Genomic DNA, 19,633 nt, shown 5'->3' with positions numbered 1-19,633 from the left:
ATCTTTATCACAGTGTCTGCCACATTATAAGCTTTCAGAGAATAGTCATAATCATTATTTATATTAAGTTAGAAGCTCAGTTATATATGGCTGGAAGAAAGATCTTTAAAAAAATAATTTTCACAATTTTTTATTTTTGTCTGATTATGAAAGGGTGCTAAATGTTGATGGTTCAATACCTAGAATGAACAGAAAGATAAAAAGGAAATGAAAAATGCATACTTCCACTGGATTCCTAAACATTATTTTCCAGCCATGTGACTTACAACTCCTGCCACAATCATGGTTTGTCCTGCTGCTTAGCAAATGGTGGTGTTATGCCAGAGGTAGGCGGGTCTCATACCCCTGGATGCTTCAGTTAATTTTCACAGGAGGGAGAAAATCTTCCACAATGCTAAGCTTTCCTAGCCCAGCTAGTGAATCAAATGTGCCCAACATTGTTCGCAACATGACCAGGGAAAGAAAATATAAATAATTCAGTCCAAGCCATCTTCTGATAAAAATGAAAACTCCAGTTTTTGAACCCCTGAAATATGCCCAGCACCCTGCTGGTTGCCTGGCTTATATTTTATCTAATCCTCACAATCCTGCAAAATAAGAATTCCTTTCCCCTATGTACAGAAGGAAATTGAGACATCACATAGTTGAAGTGTTTGTCCAAAGCTACTTGGCTACTTAGTGTGGACCCAGGATTTGATTGCAGTTCTGCATAACTTCAGAGTCTGTGCTCTCTCTATTATACCTTGCTACGTCCTTGAGGATAGAAGTTTGTGACTTTACTTTTGTATACAAAGACGCACATGCTTATGTTTCTGTCTATATACAGAGTCTTGAATCATTGCAGTAGTGCCCAGGATGCAGGGTCATTCTTCCCTGATTTGTGTCATGTTAAAAATCATCTCCTGGCCAGCACATAGTTATTGGATGTGGGCATTGCTCATGTTTGTTTCACTTTCCATCTAGGTGGCGGCTTTGAAATACATTCCATCTGTCCTCCATGATGTGGAAATGGTCTTTGATGCAAAGTTACTCAGGTGAGAGCTTATGATGCACTTTCCTTTATTCTGCTGGAAGACTGAAAGCCTTGGATTTGGAAGGGCTCTGTGGGGCATTCCAGATGTGCACTCAGTGTAGGGATGGGAAGGGCACGTGGGAAGCAGTCTTGTGCAAGACCTCTATTAGGGGATATTTGCATTGTGGTTTTGTTGTGCCAGACTTGGGTGAAAATTGAATATGAAATAAGCATCCCACAGATGATACAGGATGTAAACAGGTAGGTTAAAAAACTGATGCTTGAAGTCACTGTCTCCATTTCCCTGTCCTAAAGGTTATTTTGGCTTCTAGTCTTTGCCCTGTAAGCCCATACAGCTGAAAATGGAGAACAGTCTTAGTGTGCCTGAAGGGGTAAATGGAGGTGGGCTTCCTTCTGATTTCCCCTCCTTCTTACCCCGTTCTCCTCATATGATGAACACATTATCTTAATGTGATTATGCTGTTAGAATAGGGATTTCCGAGCCAGATATACCCTCTTTTCTTTCTTAAATTCACTTACATTCCCAGATAACATATAGAAGATTTTTAATGAGTTTTTTATTAGAGAAGTTGCAGATTTACAGAAACAAATGCAGAAAATAGAGTTCCTATATTCCCACCCCTTATTAATATTTTAATATAATTTTATTGAGATTTATTCACACACCATACAATCTATCCAAAGTATACAATCAGTGGTTCACAGTATCATCACATAGTCATGCATTCATCACTATGGTCATGTTTAGAACATTTGCATTACTCCAGGAAAAGAAATAAAAAGAAACACAAAAAACCCAAACATCCCATATCCCTTACCCCTCCTCCCCCACCTCTCACCTCTTATTGATCACTAGTATTTTGCTTTACCCAATTTTAAGATGTACAGTTGAGGTAGATTAACTAAGGCAGTGTAGTATTGTCAGAGATAGATATATACATCAGTAGAACAGAACAACACATCCAGATGTAGATCCATACAAACACAGGCAACATTTTTTTTCTATATAGTTATACAGTCATTATAAAAGATCAGGTCTACTGGATTACAGTTCAACAGCTTCAGATATTTCCTTCTGGCTGTTCTAAAACACTAGAAACAAAAAGAAATATCTATATAATGAGTCAGTAGTCACAGTCATTTGTTAAATCCTAATTTCTCAGTTACATCTCCTCCCTCTCATTTGATCTTTCTCTCAATCTTCAAGGATGTCTGGACAATGACCATTTTAACTTCTTCATGCTGAAAAGGGGTGACCTTCTGGGGTAGAGGAATGAAATTGGTTGACATTCTTGGAGAGACTGGTACCTCTGGGTTTCCAGGCTTATCTAGCATAGGATCAATCTGGAGGCCTTAAGTTTCCGAAAAAAAACTTACTAAGAAAAACTATCATAGACACTTAGATAGAACCCAGTGCAGTCTACCTCCTCTTACTAATACCTTGCATTAGTGTGAGGCATTTGTTACAAATGATGAAATAATATTATTATAATGGTACAATTAATTATAGTCCATAGTTTACATTAAGGTTCACTGTTTGTATAGTACAGTAAATGCTTTTTTTAAAAAAGTTTATTCTAGTAACGTATATGCAACCTAAAATTTCCCCTTTAACCACATCCAAATATATAATTCAGTGCTGTTAATTATATTCAGTTTTGTGCTACCATCACCACCATCCACTACCAAAACTTTTTCATCACCCCAAATAGAATAATGCTTAAATTGTACAGAGTTTCTATTTAGAAGATTTTTTTAAAAAGTTTTTAGTTTGAAATACCTTCAGATTTAGAGAAAAGTTGCAAAGATAATAGAGAATTTCCATCTGCCATTCATCCAGCTTCCTCTAATGTTGACATTTTACCTAACCATGGCACATTTATCAATACCTGAGAAATTGATATCAGTATAATTCTATTAACTGACCTCCAGACTTTATTCTGATTTTACCAGTTTTTTCTCTAATGTCCTTCTTTTCATATGGAAGATTTTTGCTGGCTCCTTCTCATCTTCATGTGTCAAGCTAAATTTTACCTCTTCAGAGAAGCTCCTCTGAATATTGTAAATAAGTTAAATTCCTTCCCCCTACCCCTGTATCTTTATTTTTTGACATGACTCCCTGTTTAATTCCTTCACTATATGTAACACATTATATGGATTTGTTTGCTTCTGTCTTGCATGGCCATCTCCATTAGAATTTAAGACCATGCCAAATGGGACTAAGTCTGTCCTCATTGTATCCCCATTGCTCTGTATATAACTTGACATTTATTAAGTAGATGCTTGATAAGTATTTGTAAGAAAGAATGAATAAAATGAGTTTATTTTGGAAAGCTAACAGTGACTATACAAGAATATTTTTAGTTTTGCTTTTTTTGGGAAGAGCTGTCACATTTTTGATGTCCCAAACTGGTTCTAACCCATAACTTTTTTGTAATTATTTTTTTTTTAAGTAAAGACCTTTTTTTTTTTAATCTTAAGACCTATTATAAAGCATTAGTAAATAAAATGATATGGTAATGAAGTCAGAGGATCTGATTTTACAAACTGTTTTGTTCCTGACTTCCTAGTTGTTTCCTAGTTGGAAAGTTACTTAATCTTTGTAAACCTTACTATTCCACTTGCAAAATGGGGCAATTATGGTTTAATAAATGTAAAGTGCAAAGTGTGTGCCTGGTGCATAGTCAGCACTGAGAATTATTGGTATTATTTTCAGATTTTCACCTCTCTTTGAATGCTATTAATATTCAACACCAACAGCTACACATATTTATTGAGGGCTTACCATGCACCTGACACTCTGCCAGGAATTAAGGGTGCAAGGGGAGCAGGCTCGACATGGGTTTTGCCTCCACAGCACTTACGGGATAGACTGTAAGTGCTGGGATGCGGGCCATATTGGCCTAACTTGCTCTATGGTCTCCTGGTTTTCCTGCCCTCAGCCAGCTCCTCTATGAGTTCTACACCTGCATCCCACCTGTGAAACTCCAGAAACAGAAAGTACAGTCCATGAATGAGATTGTCCGGAGCAACCTCTTTAAAAAACAAGGTGAGTGTAAAGCATCCTCTCGTGCTCCTTGTGGATATGGCACCCTGTCAGGGTACTAAAATGTCTCTTCTCTGATAACTTCCTTAGTCCTCATGAGCACAAAATGTAGAAAGGAGCTGATGACTTAGATATCAGAATCTAAACTGATTTTAATACAGCTTGGGTTGCACTGTTTATTTCTCCTTAGAGTTTAACGAGGTGGTGAGTTTGGAGTCATATACTTTAGGTCATTCTGGTGTGTGTGTGTGTGTGTATGTGTGTGTGTGTGAATGTGTGTGTGTGTGTTTTCTCCCCCACCCCCATATGGTTTATACTTATTTTCCTTAACTTGAGGGGAACTGGGTGAAATTCCTTTTGATAAAAGAAATAATCTTTAACAGAGAAATTCTCCATATTAAAGTGTGTAAGAATAATCTGGAGAGCTTGTTAAAATGCAGATTTCTGGAAACCATGTCAGAGATTCTGATTTAGTAGGAATTAGCATTTTTTTATAGTTTTAAAAACAAAAATTATTTTTGAATATGTAATGCACTAAATGGATCAAAATGCAAAGGTTTAAAAGGGGAACACATGAAGTGGGTCATCCCAAACCCTGTACTCAGCTGTTCCAGTTTCTTACATTTGTTACCGGAGACACCTCATGCATTAACAGTCAAATATATATATATGTGCTACGTATTCTATGTATTCTCTCTTGACCTTTTCTTACTAACTCAAATGGTAGCAAATTATGTGACTTCTCTGTATTTTGCCTTTCTTCACCTAATGGTATTTCCTGGAGATCAGGGAATGGCAGTGGATTTGGGCAGGAGTTGTGGTAAGACCTTCTGCTTGCCCTAAATGATCTCTGCCGGCCGCTGGAGCCTCTGACACATATCCACTGTCAAGAGACTTGGGGTTCCCTGTGTTTGAGGTCAGCAAGCGAGGCGTCCACAGAGCCTCCGGATATGGCCAGACAGGATTTAGGAGCCAGTATTCATCTTCCACCTCATCTCCAGCAACCCTCTGGATCCCTGACCTCACTCCTGCCTCCAAAGATGTGACTATGGGGTGTCAGCGCTGTTCTCTGTACTTGAAGACCAGCCCTTTCCAATTTTAAATTCCTCTCTCACTACCCTGGTGTCAGTGATAAAATGAGAAGCAAACTGCAAGAAACAAAAGGTCTTAGAATGCCTCAGATCTGCCATCACTAAATTGGAATGTGTTCAGGGAGTGAAGCAGAAATATTTATGCAAATTGCCTGGTAATCACAGAAATATTCAGCAACCACTTCACGGTAAAGAGTTGTTTTATTTTTTTCCCCAAGGCCTGGTTAATATGGTGCATCCAAAATTGCTGTCTGAATCCTATCCCTGGAGTTAATGGTAGGAGGGAGAATAAGGAAGAAACAAAATGCTGTTGTGATTTTAGTATTCTCAGGGAAAGAAAATGTTCTGTGATTTTAGTATTCATGTCTATAGTTTCCTGACCATTTATACAGATGTGTGACAGCAGATTAATCCAAAACATTTGTGGTTTGTTTGCATAAGGTGGTTTATGTGAAGTAATTGGAAAATAATCCTGGTAAGTCTTGGGTGCATTCCTTGCATCACTGTAGCTATTTTAAGTGAGATACTGCACTTTCCGCATGCTAATGAAATGCCCTCTCTGAAAGCTTTGAAATATCCCTGCCCCTTCCTGCCCTGGCAGTCTTTCTCTGGGTTTCAGGAGGCATCTTGGGAGGTGTCACTGTAGAGATGAATTGAGTCCCATCCTAGGGACATGACAAGGATGACTCTAGCCACATGTGGTGATGCACAGGCTGTTGAGAGTGGGGCCACTTGGCTCTCCTTCATTGTTCAGGGCTGCTATCCTTGTCAGGGCCCGGCCGAGCATCAAGTCCAGATGGACAGCTCGCACAGTCCTGGAATGGGCATGCCGTGCCAGTCCCAGCCTGGTGGAAGTCAGAGATCCTTTTACTGGAGTCACTTCTGGGCTGGGAGGCAGCCCCTGAGGGCTAGCATAACCCCAGAGCAGATTGGACAGCTGCCACTTAGCAGTCCTGCCGTGCGTCTGAGTTTCAGACTCCACAAAAACCCTCTGATTCATATTAGCTGACAAAAGGCCAGCCCTAACATTATACACAAGTACAAAAAGACATGGAAAATTCTTACCTTTAAATACATACAGAAACTAGACTAAGGCAAACAAAGTGCCTTTTGGGGACCCACTTTAAAGAGGATGCAATGTATAATTAATCTTTCCATCCTCGTTACATGTGTGAAACTAGTATGATTTTATGCATGACTTAAAGGTAAGTCTTTTCCCACTCTTTATTTGCTAAGTGGACCCTCTTACCAAAGTAACCCCCAAAAGGGAAACTTCAGCTCATTCTCCTTCTCAATTATTCAAGTTTCAAATGAATGAAATCTGAATTGCTTACTGGGTGTCCGTTGTTCTTTGGTAAGTGTCTCTCTTTACACCCTTAAATTAGGTGAGTTTTTTCCCTCTGGCCAAGTTTGAGCTGTAATGAAATTTCTCCTGTTATTCTCCCCGTGAAGTGTCCTGTGCCTGGGGATGTGATTTGCTTTGAGCCTACACTCATTTAACTGCCAGATGTGCAAATTGCCTGGAGTATTGAGGGTGACATTAGCTTGTACTCACAGCCTTGAACATTTGTATCGATGTCAAGCAGCGGGGGCAGAAGGCTTTTAAGTACTTCCTGAAATTTTGGCAGACTACTTACTGGCCTGTCTTCAGGAGGGTCCTGTGGAGAAGGGGAAATGGTTTACTGGTTAAGGGCACTGGTTCTTGGTCCATGGACCACACTAGACCTGGGTTTGATTCCTGATTCAGCCCCTTACCACCTGTGAAACTATAGGCAATTTACTTAGCCTCTCTGAACCCAGTTAACTGATCTGTAAAATGGGAACAATGAAAATAAAAGTGCCTGCCTTTGAAGTTTTCTGGGTGGGCTCAAGAAAACTGAAATTGCATTTAATGAGCTTAGCACAGCACCAGGCATAGGCTAATGTCTGGTGCAGCATAATTTCTCTACCAAGTGGTCACTTTTATTGATGTTGTGGTTATTAATTTTGCTGCTCCTTTCAGTTTCTCAACTTTTATTCTGATCTTTAGATTAATTGCAATAAGGAAGCCCCTTCATGTTTGATTGTTGCACATAACCCTAAGATAAGCTTCCTCCTTTCGCTGGAAGCTACATATTTTCCTCTAGGAAACACAGGACTCAGTGAATAAATGGTCCTTGGTCTGTATGTGTTTGCCATTCTGGCTGTCATTGGTTTTTCAGTTGTTATTTCATGCTCCGGGAGTATTTTTGCAAAAGGCCCATATTATGCATAACCAGAGAAACAAGTAAAGGTCCGAGTGAGATGTTGTGTTTCTCACTTCATTGTTTACCTTGCTACAGACTTCAACAGAGTTTTGGAAACTTGTCAGCCATCCTTTATGATGATTTCCTTCTTGGGGCTGTTTCAAAACACACCCACACACCCACTCACACGCATGCACACACACACAGATATACTTGTTTTTTTCATGGAGGCAGTTAGCCTCCATTAGTCACAACTCTTTAATTATTTAATCTGTGTGTTTCAATTTCCTCATCTGGAAAATGGGAATAACCACAGAATGGGTATCATTGGGCTTTTACGCAGACTCAGTGGCTTGTTGTTGTCTGACAGATAGAAAACTGACAACAACATTATTTGGTCAGAGTTATGAGGGGCTCAGGAGGCTCCATCAGCCGAGGGCCCAGTGGAGATAGCTTACCCTTGAATGAATGACTTCAGGCTCAGTGAGGAGAGACTGGGCAATTGTAGAGACCAATTTGCTGTCTTCTTCAACCTAAGCTCAGACTTACCTGGTGGTCATGATGGAAGAAAGGATGAATAGCCATGCCCTGAGAAGCCTTCTCTGAGGGGAGTCTGTAAGAAAACCAAACCGTCTGTGCTTTTGGAACAGATTCATCCCTTTGAGAACTAATCTCTACGTAATATGTCTTTTTAGTCTGATGTTAATCAGATGCACCATCTGGTTCAGCACAAACTGCTTTCAGATCCACATTGCTTGTTTCTCTCTTCAACTTACAAAACAAATAGAGAGAGAGAGAGAGAGGTAGAGAGAGAGAGAGACTATGAAACCTGACAGATTTAGAATCTCCTCCAATGTTTCTTTTCAGCTACTGTGTTTTGTTGTTGGAAACTTTGAGAAGTTGCTCTCTGAGCACAAAGTGGCCAGTTTTCCCTTTATTAAAACATAGCCTGTCTGTTGCCCACATACCTGGAGAGGCTCGTATTTCAGTTCCCAATGGGCTGGGCAACTGGGGAATGGGGTATGGGAATGAGGGTGAGGGGCACAGATGACTGTCAAATGCTGTAAGGGGTTCATCTTTTCTAGTCATCATATCACTGCAGCACTGGACTGGGAATAGAGAAAGTCCTTTGCATCACAGCAATTATTACTTGCTCGATCGAGTTATGTAACATCTCTGAGCCTTGGGTTCCACATCTGAAAAATGTGTGTAGGAGTTAGAATATGGGCTGTTGGTTCAGATAATCCTTGTTCCTTACCCTGGCTTGATTACTTACTAGCTGTGTTCCTTTGAACATGTAACCTCTTTGAGCCTGTTTCTTTAGTTTAAAAACAATGGGATAATGTACTTAAAACAACTAGCAGAGTACCTGAGACACAGTTGCTGCTTATAAAAGACATCTATTTTTATACCCATAATAATAAGAATAGTAATGACCCCAACAGCATCTTAAAGGGAGAGACATTTATTAAATGCCAACTATGTACCAAGTGTCATAATCGAAAAATATATTTAATTCTTTGAACAACCAAGTGGTGTAGGTATCATTATCCCCATCCTATGGGTGGGAAGCCAAGACCTAGAAAGTTAAGTAACTTTCATCCCAATGAGACCACACATTACACAATATATTAGAGTATTAGCATATAGCTATGTAATGCTGTGGTAAAAAAGCCATCCCCAAATTTTAGTAGTTTAATAGGATGAAGGTTTATTTCTTTCCTATGAAAAGTCTGATGAAGGTCTCATTCCTTTCATCTCTCCTCCACCTGAGAGACCCCACCCCAGCCCACAATTTCTACCACCGTCCACTGGACAGAACCCATCACATGTTTCCAGCCTTAAGTGCAAGGGACTCTGGGCAGTGAAGGGAAGCACATGGCATACTTGATGAGCACTGCCTCTGCCGTTCACAGGTAGTAGGTGTTAGAACTGGATTCTGAACACTAGTCATTTGAACAACAAAACCTGGCCTCTTTCCACTGCACCATACTTTATTCTTACAATAAATAAAAAGGAGGACTGTGGTATTTGCTTATTTTCTTGGTGGATACACTTCCCTCTCCTTGTTAGATAAAGTGTCTCATCATTCCTTCTGAGGGATCTTTTTCTTCAATCCCTCCCCCTCCCCACTCCCGTTCCAAATGTAACTTTCCGACAGAGTTCCTGGGAAAGAGGGGCTCTGACCTCCTGTGGCAGCTGTCTGCTGCGGTTTTCCAGAACTCAGCTTCCTTGCTGCAAGTGGGGGTGTTGTGTTGTCAGGCTGCATGAGACCTGAGATGTCCACATTAGGCCTGGCTGCTGAGACTACTCTAAAGGAAAAGGCAGTGAGGAGGGCCTAGCCTCTTCCACTCAGGAAGAGTTCTGGCTTCCTGTCTGGCTTCTCATCTCTTCCTTAACCTTTCGAGCCCGTTCACAATTGCCTTCTCTGCAAATACTGCCTGGAATACCTTCTACTTCATCCCCATTCCTTCTCCCCACCCTCAGACACAATAAACCAGTCCCTACACTTCATTTTATGACCCAAGCCAGGAACCAAGTCTGCAGCGAATCTCAGGCATTTCATAATGCTCAACTGCAGCCAACACTTTCTCAGTTCCTACCACAGATCAGGACCAGGGAGAGGGGGATGAAGAATTATGGCAGGTTTGCAAATTCCTGCACCACACTCAGTGTTCAAAGAAAATGAAGCTTCCTGGGTTTTCTTTACCTAATGCCATCTTCTTTTTGTGTTTCCACTCACTTTGTAGTGTGGCAACTTAAAATGTTCAGTTAATGGTATCTTGGTGGTTTCAGATTTAACCAGACTTTTTGAGTTCAAACTAGCTCCCCTAAGCCCCCCAAATTGTGCCTGCGACTGAGTCTCAGGCACTCAAATGGGAAAGAGGAGAAAGACTGCTTTTGACTTTTCCCTCAACCTATCTAAAATGGCTCCGTTTGGAATTTTAGCCAAACGGAGAATGTTGGGATGCCCATCTTGTCTTGTGGCTCACTTCCAGTCTCCACACAGGCAAAGGGGTGGCTTGACATTCCCCTCCAACATATTTTCTCCCTTTGTGAGGAGTCATTTCTCATCTCCCTTCCCTAGAGCTATAAAAATGGAATGGCTGCCCTGGGTAACTGACTAAGTTGGGGGGAGTGACAAGTCGAATGGTTTAATACTTAACAAAATATTGTCCTGGGTTCACAAAGGGGATAAACGTGTTTTTTTTTTTAAATGTAATTTTATTGAGATATATTCACATACCAAATAATCCATCCAAAGTATACAGTCAGTGGCTCTCAGTATTATTATATAGTTGAGCATTCATCACCACAATCAATTTTAGAACATTTCCATTACACCAAGGAAAAAAAATCAGTAAAAAAGAACACCCAAAACATCCCATGCTCCTTATCCCTTGCCATTATTTACTTATTTTTGTCTTTATTTTATGACTCATCCACCCATACACTGGATAAAGGGAGTGGCAGTCACAAGGTTTTCACAATCACACGGTCACACAATAAAAGCTCTATAATTATACAATCATCATTAAGAATCCAGTCTACTAGATTGCAGTTCAACAGTTTCAGGTATTTCCTTCTAGCTATTCTAATACACAATAAAGACGGTTTCTGATTTCCAGGAGGGAGATTTCTCAAACCTTAGGTGCACCTGAGGAGTTTGTTATAATTGTAGATGCCTAAACCCTACCCCAAAGAGTCCAACTCTATAGATATGGGGAAGAGGGTAGGAATGAGCCAATCATCAGCCCTCCAAAGTGATTCTGGTGCAAATGGCCCCCACTCTTCTCTTGTTGGGAAGCCTCGACCTTTAGCCTGGGGTAGGGGGTGAGGAAAGCACTGTAGGCAGAAAGCAGCGGCTCTCATAGCTTGCAGTGTAAGCTTTCATTATAAGGCAGCATTTTATTCTTTCATCCATTTATGTGACTGTCTATGCTCATGGAGTGATCTCCTTGAGGATAAAGGATATGTTTTATTTAGTTCTGTGCCCAGTCTGCTTAGGGTCTTATGTATACCAGCTTACAGAGGCTGGTTAGTGGACTTTGGCAGTAAAATGTGCCATACTCAATGGCCAATGCCCCTTAAAAAAAGAAAAGAAAAGTAGGGACTTCAGTTGCACAGAATTGGAGTAATCTTAATCCTTGATTCATATCACATCTCATCATTGGTCCACACAGGCATGCTTTTATTTATTTTCTTAGTTATTCAATTAGTTATTTTTAATAATAAATTAAATATCCATGAACTCACCCTTCAAAAAAAAAATTAGAATCTTAACAATAATCTACATGTAAAACCACAGGCTCTGCCTCTGCCTGCCTAAGGTAACCAAATTTGTGATCCTGTGTTGATTATTCCACCACTTTTCCTTTTGCATGCAGTTTAATTATATACACTCCCCTTGTGTTTTAGTTGTTTTACCTTTATAAATGCTATCAGACTATGAGTAATTTTGGGGGACTTACTATTTTCACTTAATATTGTAGCAAGATTTATCTGTATTACAGGTTGCTGTAGTTCATTGTTTTGACGGCTGCATAAAAGACCGTTGTGTGAATAAAGCATAGTTTATTCATTCATGCCCTCAATGATAGACATTTGGGTTGTTTCTTTTTTTTTTTTTTTTTTTTCCTATTATAAGCTTTGCTGCTAAGAGCATTCTTATACGTATCTCCTATTGTAAATATAAAAGAGTTTCATTTGGGTATATAACTAGTAGTAGATTTGCTAAGTCAAAGGGGATCTGAATATTTAACTTTAGGAAATAACGCTTAACTGTTTTCCAAAGGTGGCTGTGGGGGATTACAGTTCCACTAGCAATGCATAAACACTCCTGTGATTCACATACTCCCTGACACTAGATATTGTCCAGCTTCTTAATTTTGCCAGTAAAATGGGTATAAAATATGCTACCATTGCCTTATTTGCATTTCCTGATCACCAGTGAGGCTGAAAATATTTTCTTATGTTTTTTGCTACTTGGGTTGCCCCTTCTGTGATATGTCTGCTCGTGTCTTTTGCCTGTTTTTCTATTGTGTTGGTTCTTGATACTCATCTTTTGCCAATTTTATGTATTGTGACTGTCTTCTCCCAGTTTATAAGTTATCTTTTCATTTTATTTAAGATATATTTTTATGAACAAAAGTTCTTATTAGTCAGGTCAATCTTTCTTTAATACTAGAATCTTCTTGTGTCTTGTTAAAAAGTCTTTCTCAATCCCCAAGTCTAAAAAGTATTCACTTACATTTTTACTGAGAGTTTTATAATTTAAATTTTGACATTCATCTATTGAGTTTATGTTTTGTATATGGTATGAGGTAGGAATCTAATTTTATATTTCTTTTCCATAGAGACATACATTTTTCCCAGCTTCATCTGTTGGTCAGTGTCTCCTTTTTTCCACGCGAGTATTGTTTTGAATTTCTATGGCTCTTCCCTTGAGTCTGTAGGACAGAGGAACTGTAGCCTGGATTCAATCCCTGATCCACAACATTCCTCTGTGGATTTCCTAGTTTTTGGCTGAAGGGTCAGAGGGTCAGGAAGAAGAGAGCCTCTTCTCTCTTAGTCAAGCCCCAAATTAGGCTCCTGACTGGTATAAGTTCCCTGGGAATTATGTCCCAAGATCTAGCACTTACCATCTGTAGGTTTGGCTTTCCAAACCTATTGAAAAAGTTTCTTCCAATGATAATCTTCCTTATGGCAAGAAATTGCTTGGGCATATAGGGTGACTTTTTGTAGTTTCTTCATGTATGTGACAACAAAAACACCGGACAGAAAGTAAGAAGACCTGCAGTGGACATATGTTGAGTGCTTATTTAGCACAGTGCTGAAGCCTTTTATGTATATTACCTCATCAAGTGCACAGTTGTGTGATCTTGGGCAAGTCACTTAACCTCTCTAGAACAACTGTAAAATGACAGGATTGAATAGGATTTTCCAGAACTGTGCCAACAATGAAAATCTGTAATTTAAAAGTCACTCTCTGGTTCATAATGATCATTTTTCTGAATCCTTCCCACATACCACCATTTATTGCCTAAAAATCCCTCCCCTTCTTATATATTGCCCTCAAAGCTTCTAAATGTGCTCCCTGAGTTGGGGACAATGACTGATGCCATTTTTACAGAAGATTAAATAAATGAAGGGAAATTGCATGATGCCCTCATGGTCATATAACCAGTGAGTAGCAGAGCCAGGCTCAGAACCCTGGAAAAGTTAAAAGGATTCTCTCTCTGGAGCCAATTTCATTTCTTCAAGAAGATGTCATTGAATTCTGAGGACCACTTTTTTTCTCATCACAGCCTTTGGAGGCATCAAAGATCTACGAAAATAGAGAAGCCCATTTTGCCTCTCTGAACTATAGTGTCACAAAGCCTCATCCAGTTCCTAGGCTTTCCTTCTACACTTTGGAGATCTGAGAAGGGGCTCTCCCTCACATCTTCTCTTCCCTTTCCGATGTGACTTCAGATCGCAGAATTCAGTCTCAGAAAGAAACCTTCAGATCTAGAATCAGAGAAGCCTGTGATTTAATAAACTGCGAAACAAATCCGAGAGAGATTTATTAAAGTGTCCTCTTTAAAAAACGTCTTGCTGAAGTTAGAAAAAAAGTTGGCATACAATCAAAGAAAAGAATCCCCCTTGAACACCCCCAAATCCTTAAAATACCAGCTTTTAATGACATTATGAAGTACAATTTAATTGGCGGAAAAATCCCAGATCACTTCTTTAGTGGCAATTCAGATCAGCTCTTCTGCTAAGACTTTTATTTACCACACTAAAGGTAGAGAATAGAAAAACCATGCCATTGTCTTTCCATTCAATCCTGTTCCATGTGCTTCTTTTCAAATTTTGGAATGATTCTTAACAAAAGTTGAAGCACACATAATGTGTGAGTTTATGTAAATTTTTAAAACATTATATGGTTATTGCGCAATACATTTTTTTGTTTTGTTTTCATTGTGAAATTACTATCATGGATAAAGGTTTGAATTATGTGAGCTAGGTTTCACTTTCATGTTGATCTGTTCAAGTTTACTTTTATTGTTTTTTTTTTTGTTGTTGATGCTGTTGGGTGTTCCCCACCCCTGCCAAAGTCTTCCTATTATAGAAAGAAATTTCCTTAAAAGCAAGATACAGTTTAACTGGATATTTGTATTCTTAATTCTTTTGAACTCCAGCAATATTTATTGAAAATCTAAAAAGGTAGCAGCACTGTGCTGTGGGGAATATAAAAGAAATACAGTAATAAATTATTTTATGGCCACCATTTATTTAACCTGTATTTCTGTGCCAGGCACTCTGTTAAGCTTGCTACATGCTATCTCATTTAATTATCATGACATTTCTGTGAAGTGTAGCCATTAATATTCCCATTTTACAGATGAGGAAACCAAAGGTTAAAGAGGTTTAGAAACTTGTCCATGGTCACACATCAAGTAAAGTGGCAGAGCCAGGCTTCCAGTTAAGGTCTGTCTGATTCCAAAGTGTACTTCCTGAACTGCTATGCTTTATGGCCTCTGGAACAAAAATAAGGGTTTCTTTCCCCAATGATCATTGGTGGGAAATATTATTTACACCAAGGATCATCGAACTTGAGCCCCCACAGGCCAGGCAAGTAATTATAAATGTTATAACACAGTTTGATAAGATGGCTACATCTTGTCAAATATATATCCCTAATGTCATCTTCAGTTGTGTTTTTACAACACAGATTCTCTACTTGCCTATTAGACTTGTGGGAACTTTCTTCACTTCACAAAGAATTGTGTTTTCTTTTCTGTTTTTCCTAAAACGCAGTGTCATTTGGTGAATCTTTTCATCTCCCAGCCTCTGACAGAGATAAATTTTAAGAGCTTTATTTTTCTACTAATGAGGAAAGCAAGAGTGGAAATGATCAATGGTCACTGAGCTCAGGGTGTGCAGACAATAGGGAATGGTGGGGACTGGAGAGGAGTCTGTGCTGGTATAAATGCTGCCAGGTGACTTTGTGGGCTCAATGCTGCCTCATCTTCCTTTTTTGGTTATTTTTTTTTTTTCTTTGAGAGAGACAGAGAGAGAGAGAGAGAGAGGTCCCCAAATGGGTTTCTGTGTGAAACTTTATGATTAAAAAAAAATATGTATATATGCAGGCCAAACAAAACCCACACATATAGTACCCCAGTCACTGATCTCTAATGGAAATTTATAAAGCTGCTAACTAACCCTATGAGAAAGACTAGAATTCAGAAAGAGCAATGGTTTTGGAATGTTGGGGATAGGTTTCTGGAAGAGATGGGGTTTCAGGTGAACACCAACAGGTAGTGAGAACAGTTGAGGCAGCAGGGGGAGGGGGAGAACTTGGGGGTTCTGAGCTGCAGACCACTGCCTCTCAGGCCTCAAGAAAACCTGGGGCTCATCCTTGCTTGCACACTTCCTTGCTAATAGGGTTTCAGATCACCATAAACTCTACTGGGCATGCTGCTAGGAATGCCAGCCCAGAGTTTGAAAAAAAAATAACATCAATTGTTTATGGAAATTGGTATTATCAAAATATTATGTGTTTATTTAGAACATTTGGAAGTATTTAAAATCACCTGTGGTCTCATGATTTAGGGGTAACCATTGTTTATCCTTCCTCTCTTTTCTATAATATATCTTATGTAATTAGGATAATGTCTTACCGGGTTTCCAATATGCTTTTTTTTCACTTAGAATTTTTGGGAAATTTTTCACATTCCATTTTTAAGAACATCACAGGACTCTGTTGTAGTTGGGCCATAACTGAGAGTTGGGCCATAATTCGCTATTCTCCTATTTTTTTGACATTTAGGCTTATTTTATTTTATGTTAGAAAAACTTACTGAATTTCATAGCATACATAGTCCTCTTTGCTCATTATTTCTTTACTGTTGGGCATAAATACCACCTAGCTTTCCTAGTGCTTACCCAGGGTCTTGAATCTCCTTCCTTCCTCCCCTCTACACACACACACACACACACACACACACACACTTACACACACCCACACAGTCACTCTCACACATGGGACTTTTTTCCTTTTTATGCAATAGACTCATCATAAAGCAGATGATGTTGGCCCGGGCAAGGAGCTGGAGTGGCCCAATTTAATTTGGGAGGGGCATGTTTTCACAACTCCACAGTTGTCCTTGATGGTAGGGGTTATGTCTGAGTGTGGACACTCTCTGCAATACCAAACACTAAAATGCAACCACACTGAGAGTCCTCATTAGCTCCAGGCAGCCAAAGTGGATTTGCTGAGTGGGACACCCTCCAGGCCATAGCAACTGACCAAGTGGAACCAGACACCAAAGCAAAGAGAGAAGGAAGCCAATTATCCAAAGGCAAATGAGGCTCTAATTATGGCTTCAGCTAAAGTGGCTAAAAATATTGGAGGACAGACATCCCCTTTCTGATCTAGGCACAGTACAAGAATGTGACTTAGAACAAGAGCCTGGATTCATGCCCTGATTTTACTGTCTTAAGCAAGGCACTTCACCACTAGAAGCATCTAATTTCCCATCTTTAAAATGGTAACAATATTGACTGTTGATCTCATTGGTTTATTGTGAGGGTTAAGTGGAATAATGCCTGAGAGAGGCATAGCAGGGTCTGATCTTAAGAAAGGCTCGTAAATGAAGTATCATCATCATCATCATCATCAATCATCATCATCAATCATCATCATCATCAATAGCTTTATTAAAATCACTTTTATTTGTAATTATTTGATAGTATAATAGAATGTAGACTGGAAGTCAGGAGACCTGGATTCTTAGCTCTGCTGTTTTCTATTTACTCTAATTTAAAAAGTAAATTAATCTCTAAATCTCATTTTCCTCACTTCTTAATTGAAAAGCTTGGGTTAGGGGATTCATCAGGTCAGGTCCCTGTTTCTCTGGAGTTTTGTGGACCCACACCAACTGTAACTAGTGCTTATAACCACCAAGCACTTCCATCTCAATCAGTCCTCCTCATGGTGGGAGCCCGGACTTCTTGTTAACAGTTATCAAGTGCTTAGTAAATGCTGATATCATTACCATAATGTCTCCTCCATCACCTCTGTCTTATAGGTGTTATTATTATCTCTTTTTGTGGGTACTGACATTGAGTCTTAGATAGGAAGCTAGGACTTAAAATCCAGACTCCTAATATCCTAATAACATACTTGTCTCTGTGTCCCTAGCAATCAATGCAGTGATGGGTAATGTATTGGTGCTAATAAGTTTTGAGCTGAACTCAAGACTTGAATGACTGAGAAGGAGGTGAACCTCATGACTGTGTTCCCATCACACCCTTCTCTCTTTTACTCAATCCCACAAAAACTGTAGACACAAAGGTCAAAAAGGAGGCTCCTCATCAGGACAGGTGAACTTGCTGCCCTCCCCCCTACATGGGACCCGACTCCCAGGGGTGTAAATCTCCCTGGCAACGCAGAGCATGACTCCCGGGGATGAATGTGGACCCGGCATCGTGGGACTGAGAGTATCTTCTTGACCAAAAGGGGGATGCAAAATGAGACGAAATAGTTTCAGTGGCTGAGAGATTCCAAATGGAGTCGAGAGGTCACTCTGGTGGACATTCTTATGCACTATATAGATAACACCTCTTAGGCTTTAATGTATTGGAATAGCTAGAAGTAAATACCTGAAACTACCAAATTCCAACCCAGCAGTCTGGACTCCTGAAGACAATTATATAATAATGTAGATTACAAGGAGTGACAGTGTGATTGTGAAGACCTTGTGGATCACACCCCCTTTATCTAGTGTATGGATGAGTGGAGGAATGGGGATAAAAACTAAAGGACAAATGGAGTGGGATGGGGGGCTGATTTGGGTGTTTTTTTTCACTTTTATTTTTTATTATTGTTCTGGTTCTTTCCGATGTAAGGAAAATGTTCAGAGATAGACTGTAGTGATGAACGCATAACTATGTTATCATACTGTGGACAGTGGATTGTATATCATGGATGATTGTATGGTGTGTGAATGTATTTCAATAAAACTGAATTTAATAAAAAAAAATAAAAAAAGTAGGCTCCTGTCAGATTTGGGGGGCAGCTCCTCACTACTGAGCTCTACTTAACTCTCCCTCTCTGTAAAATGAAACTGATAAATACTTGCTCTACCCTATTTGCCTGGTAGAGTTATTTTGAGAGTTACGTGAAGCATTGTATGTGCATGTGTGCATTAGAGAATTTAGCACATGGGGCACATCAATGGTCTGAGCTGGGAGCTATGTTAGCAACCACCTACCCAGAGATCGTCAAACTCAGCAACACAGAAAATCCTCTGAAGAAGGTTCATGTTTGGGAGGTGAATAGAAAGCAGGCTCACTTACCCATGATCCTCCAGAGTAGCTTGCCCTTGCTGTCTGTCTGTCTGTCTATCTATCTATCTATCTATCTACCTATCTCTTTCTCTCTTTCTATGTATCAATCTATATTTAACTTACATGTCCCAGAAAAATTTGGTTTAAACAAAGAATTCTGAGGCAAAAGAAGTATGTGAAGAATTGATTTGGTCCCACCATCCATTTTACAGAAGAGGAAGCAAAGGCCCAGAAATGTTAAGTAGCTCGTCTGAGGCTAGTTATAGAAGAGTTAGGACTAGAGTTACCTTGCCCAACTTTTTTTACCCAAGCAAATTGTCATCATTAGAAGTATAACCAGAGTTTGGTAAGGCCTTCTTTCTTCCTGGTACAAGGGGCATACTTCAGTACCTGGGCAGGTGAAGAGAGAATTCATTTTCACTGTCTACGCTGGTGGCAGGTGCGTTCTCTGCCATTGTGCAGGGGCTTCCCTGCTATTGCTGGGTCTCGGGTGCCACTGCACCTGCATGAACCCGTGTGAGCCATCGATGGTGGTGGTCACAATGGGATGATTTTCTAGGGCCGTTTTTGAAGGCGCTCACAAGAAATTGTGTGTTAAAGGCCTACCCTCTGCCCACCCCACTATCCCACTAGCCTCCAGCTTCCATCCTCCCAAACTAACAGTGCGGGTCTAACTATCTCTTGGTCTCTGTCTCTGCCTCTCATTGGCTCTGTCTCCCACCCCCACATCATCCCTATTCAGCCCTTCCCTTGAGAGACTTCACCTTGCCCCTTGCTCTCTTCTTATGCCTGAAAAACTCGCATCTGCACCCAGCATCAGCCAATACTCAGTGAGGCTCTCCTCTGCCCAGTCAGTCTCCCTCAGGTTCCAGGATGTGGGGTGGGGGTGGTGATTGACTGC

At 39.9% G+C, this 19,633-nt stretch overlaps 1 protein-coding gene across 1 annotated transcript in view; it reads left to right on the top strand.

Annotated features, from left to right (window-relative positions):
- Positions 1 to 19,633, top strand: part of DOCK2 (dedicator of cytokinesis 2) — a 431,071-nt gene that overhangs the window by 122,984 nt on the left and 288,454 nt on the right. Inside the window, exons 24-25 of the mRNA XM_037798794.1 lie at positions 964 to 1,034; positions 3,976 to 4,082. Of these exons, the coding sequence (XP_037654722.1) occupies positions 964 to 1,034; positions 3,976 to 4,082 (178 nt within the window). The remainder of the gene's footprint in view (positions 1 to 963; positions 1,035 to 3,975; positions 4,083 to 19,633) is intronic.

The sequence above is a fragment of the Choloepus didactylus genome, chromosome 11 (assembly GCF_015220235.1).
Source record: "Choloepus didactylus isolate mChoDid1 chromosome 11, mChoDid1.pri, whole genome shotgun sequence".
NCBI lineage: Eukaryota > Metazoa > Chordata > Mammalia > Pilosa > Megalonychidae > Choloepus > Choloepus didactylus.
The sequence above is the reverse complement of the archived record's forward strand: the minus strand, read 5'-3'. Positions and strand labels throughout refer to the sequence as shown.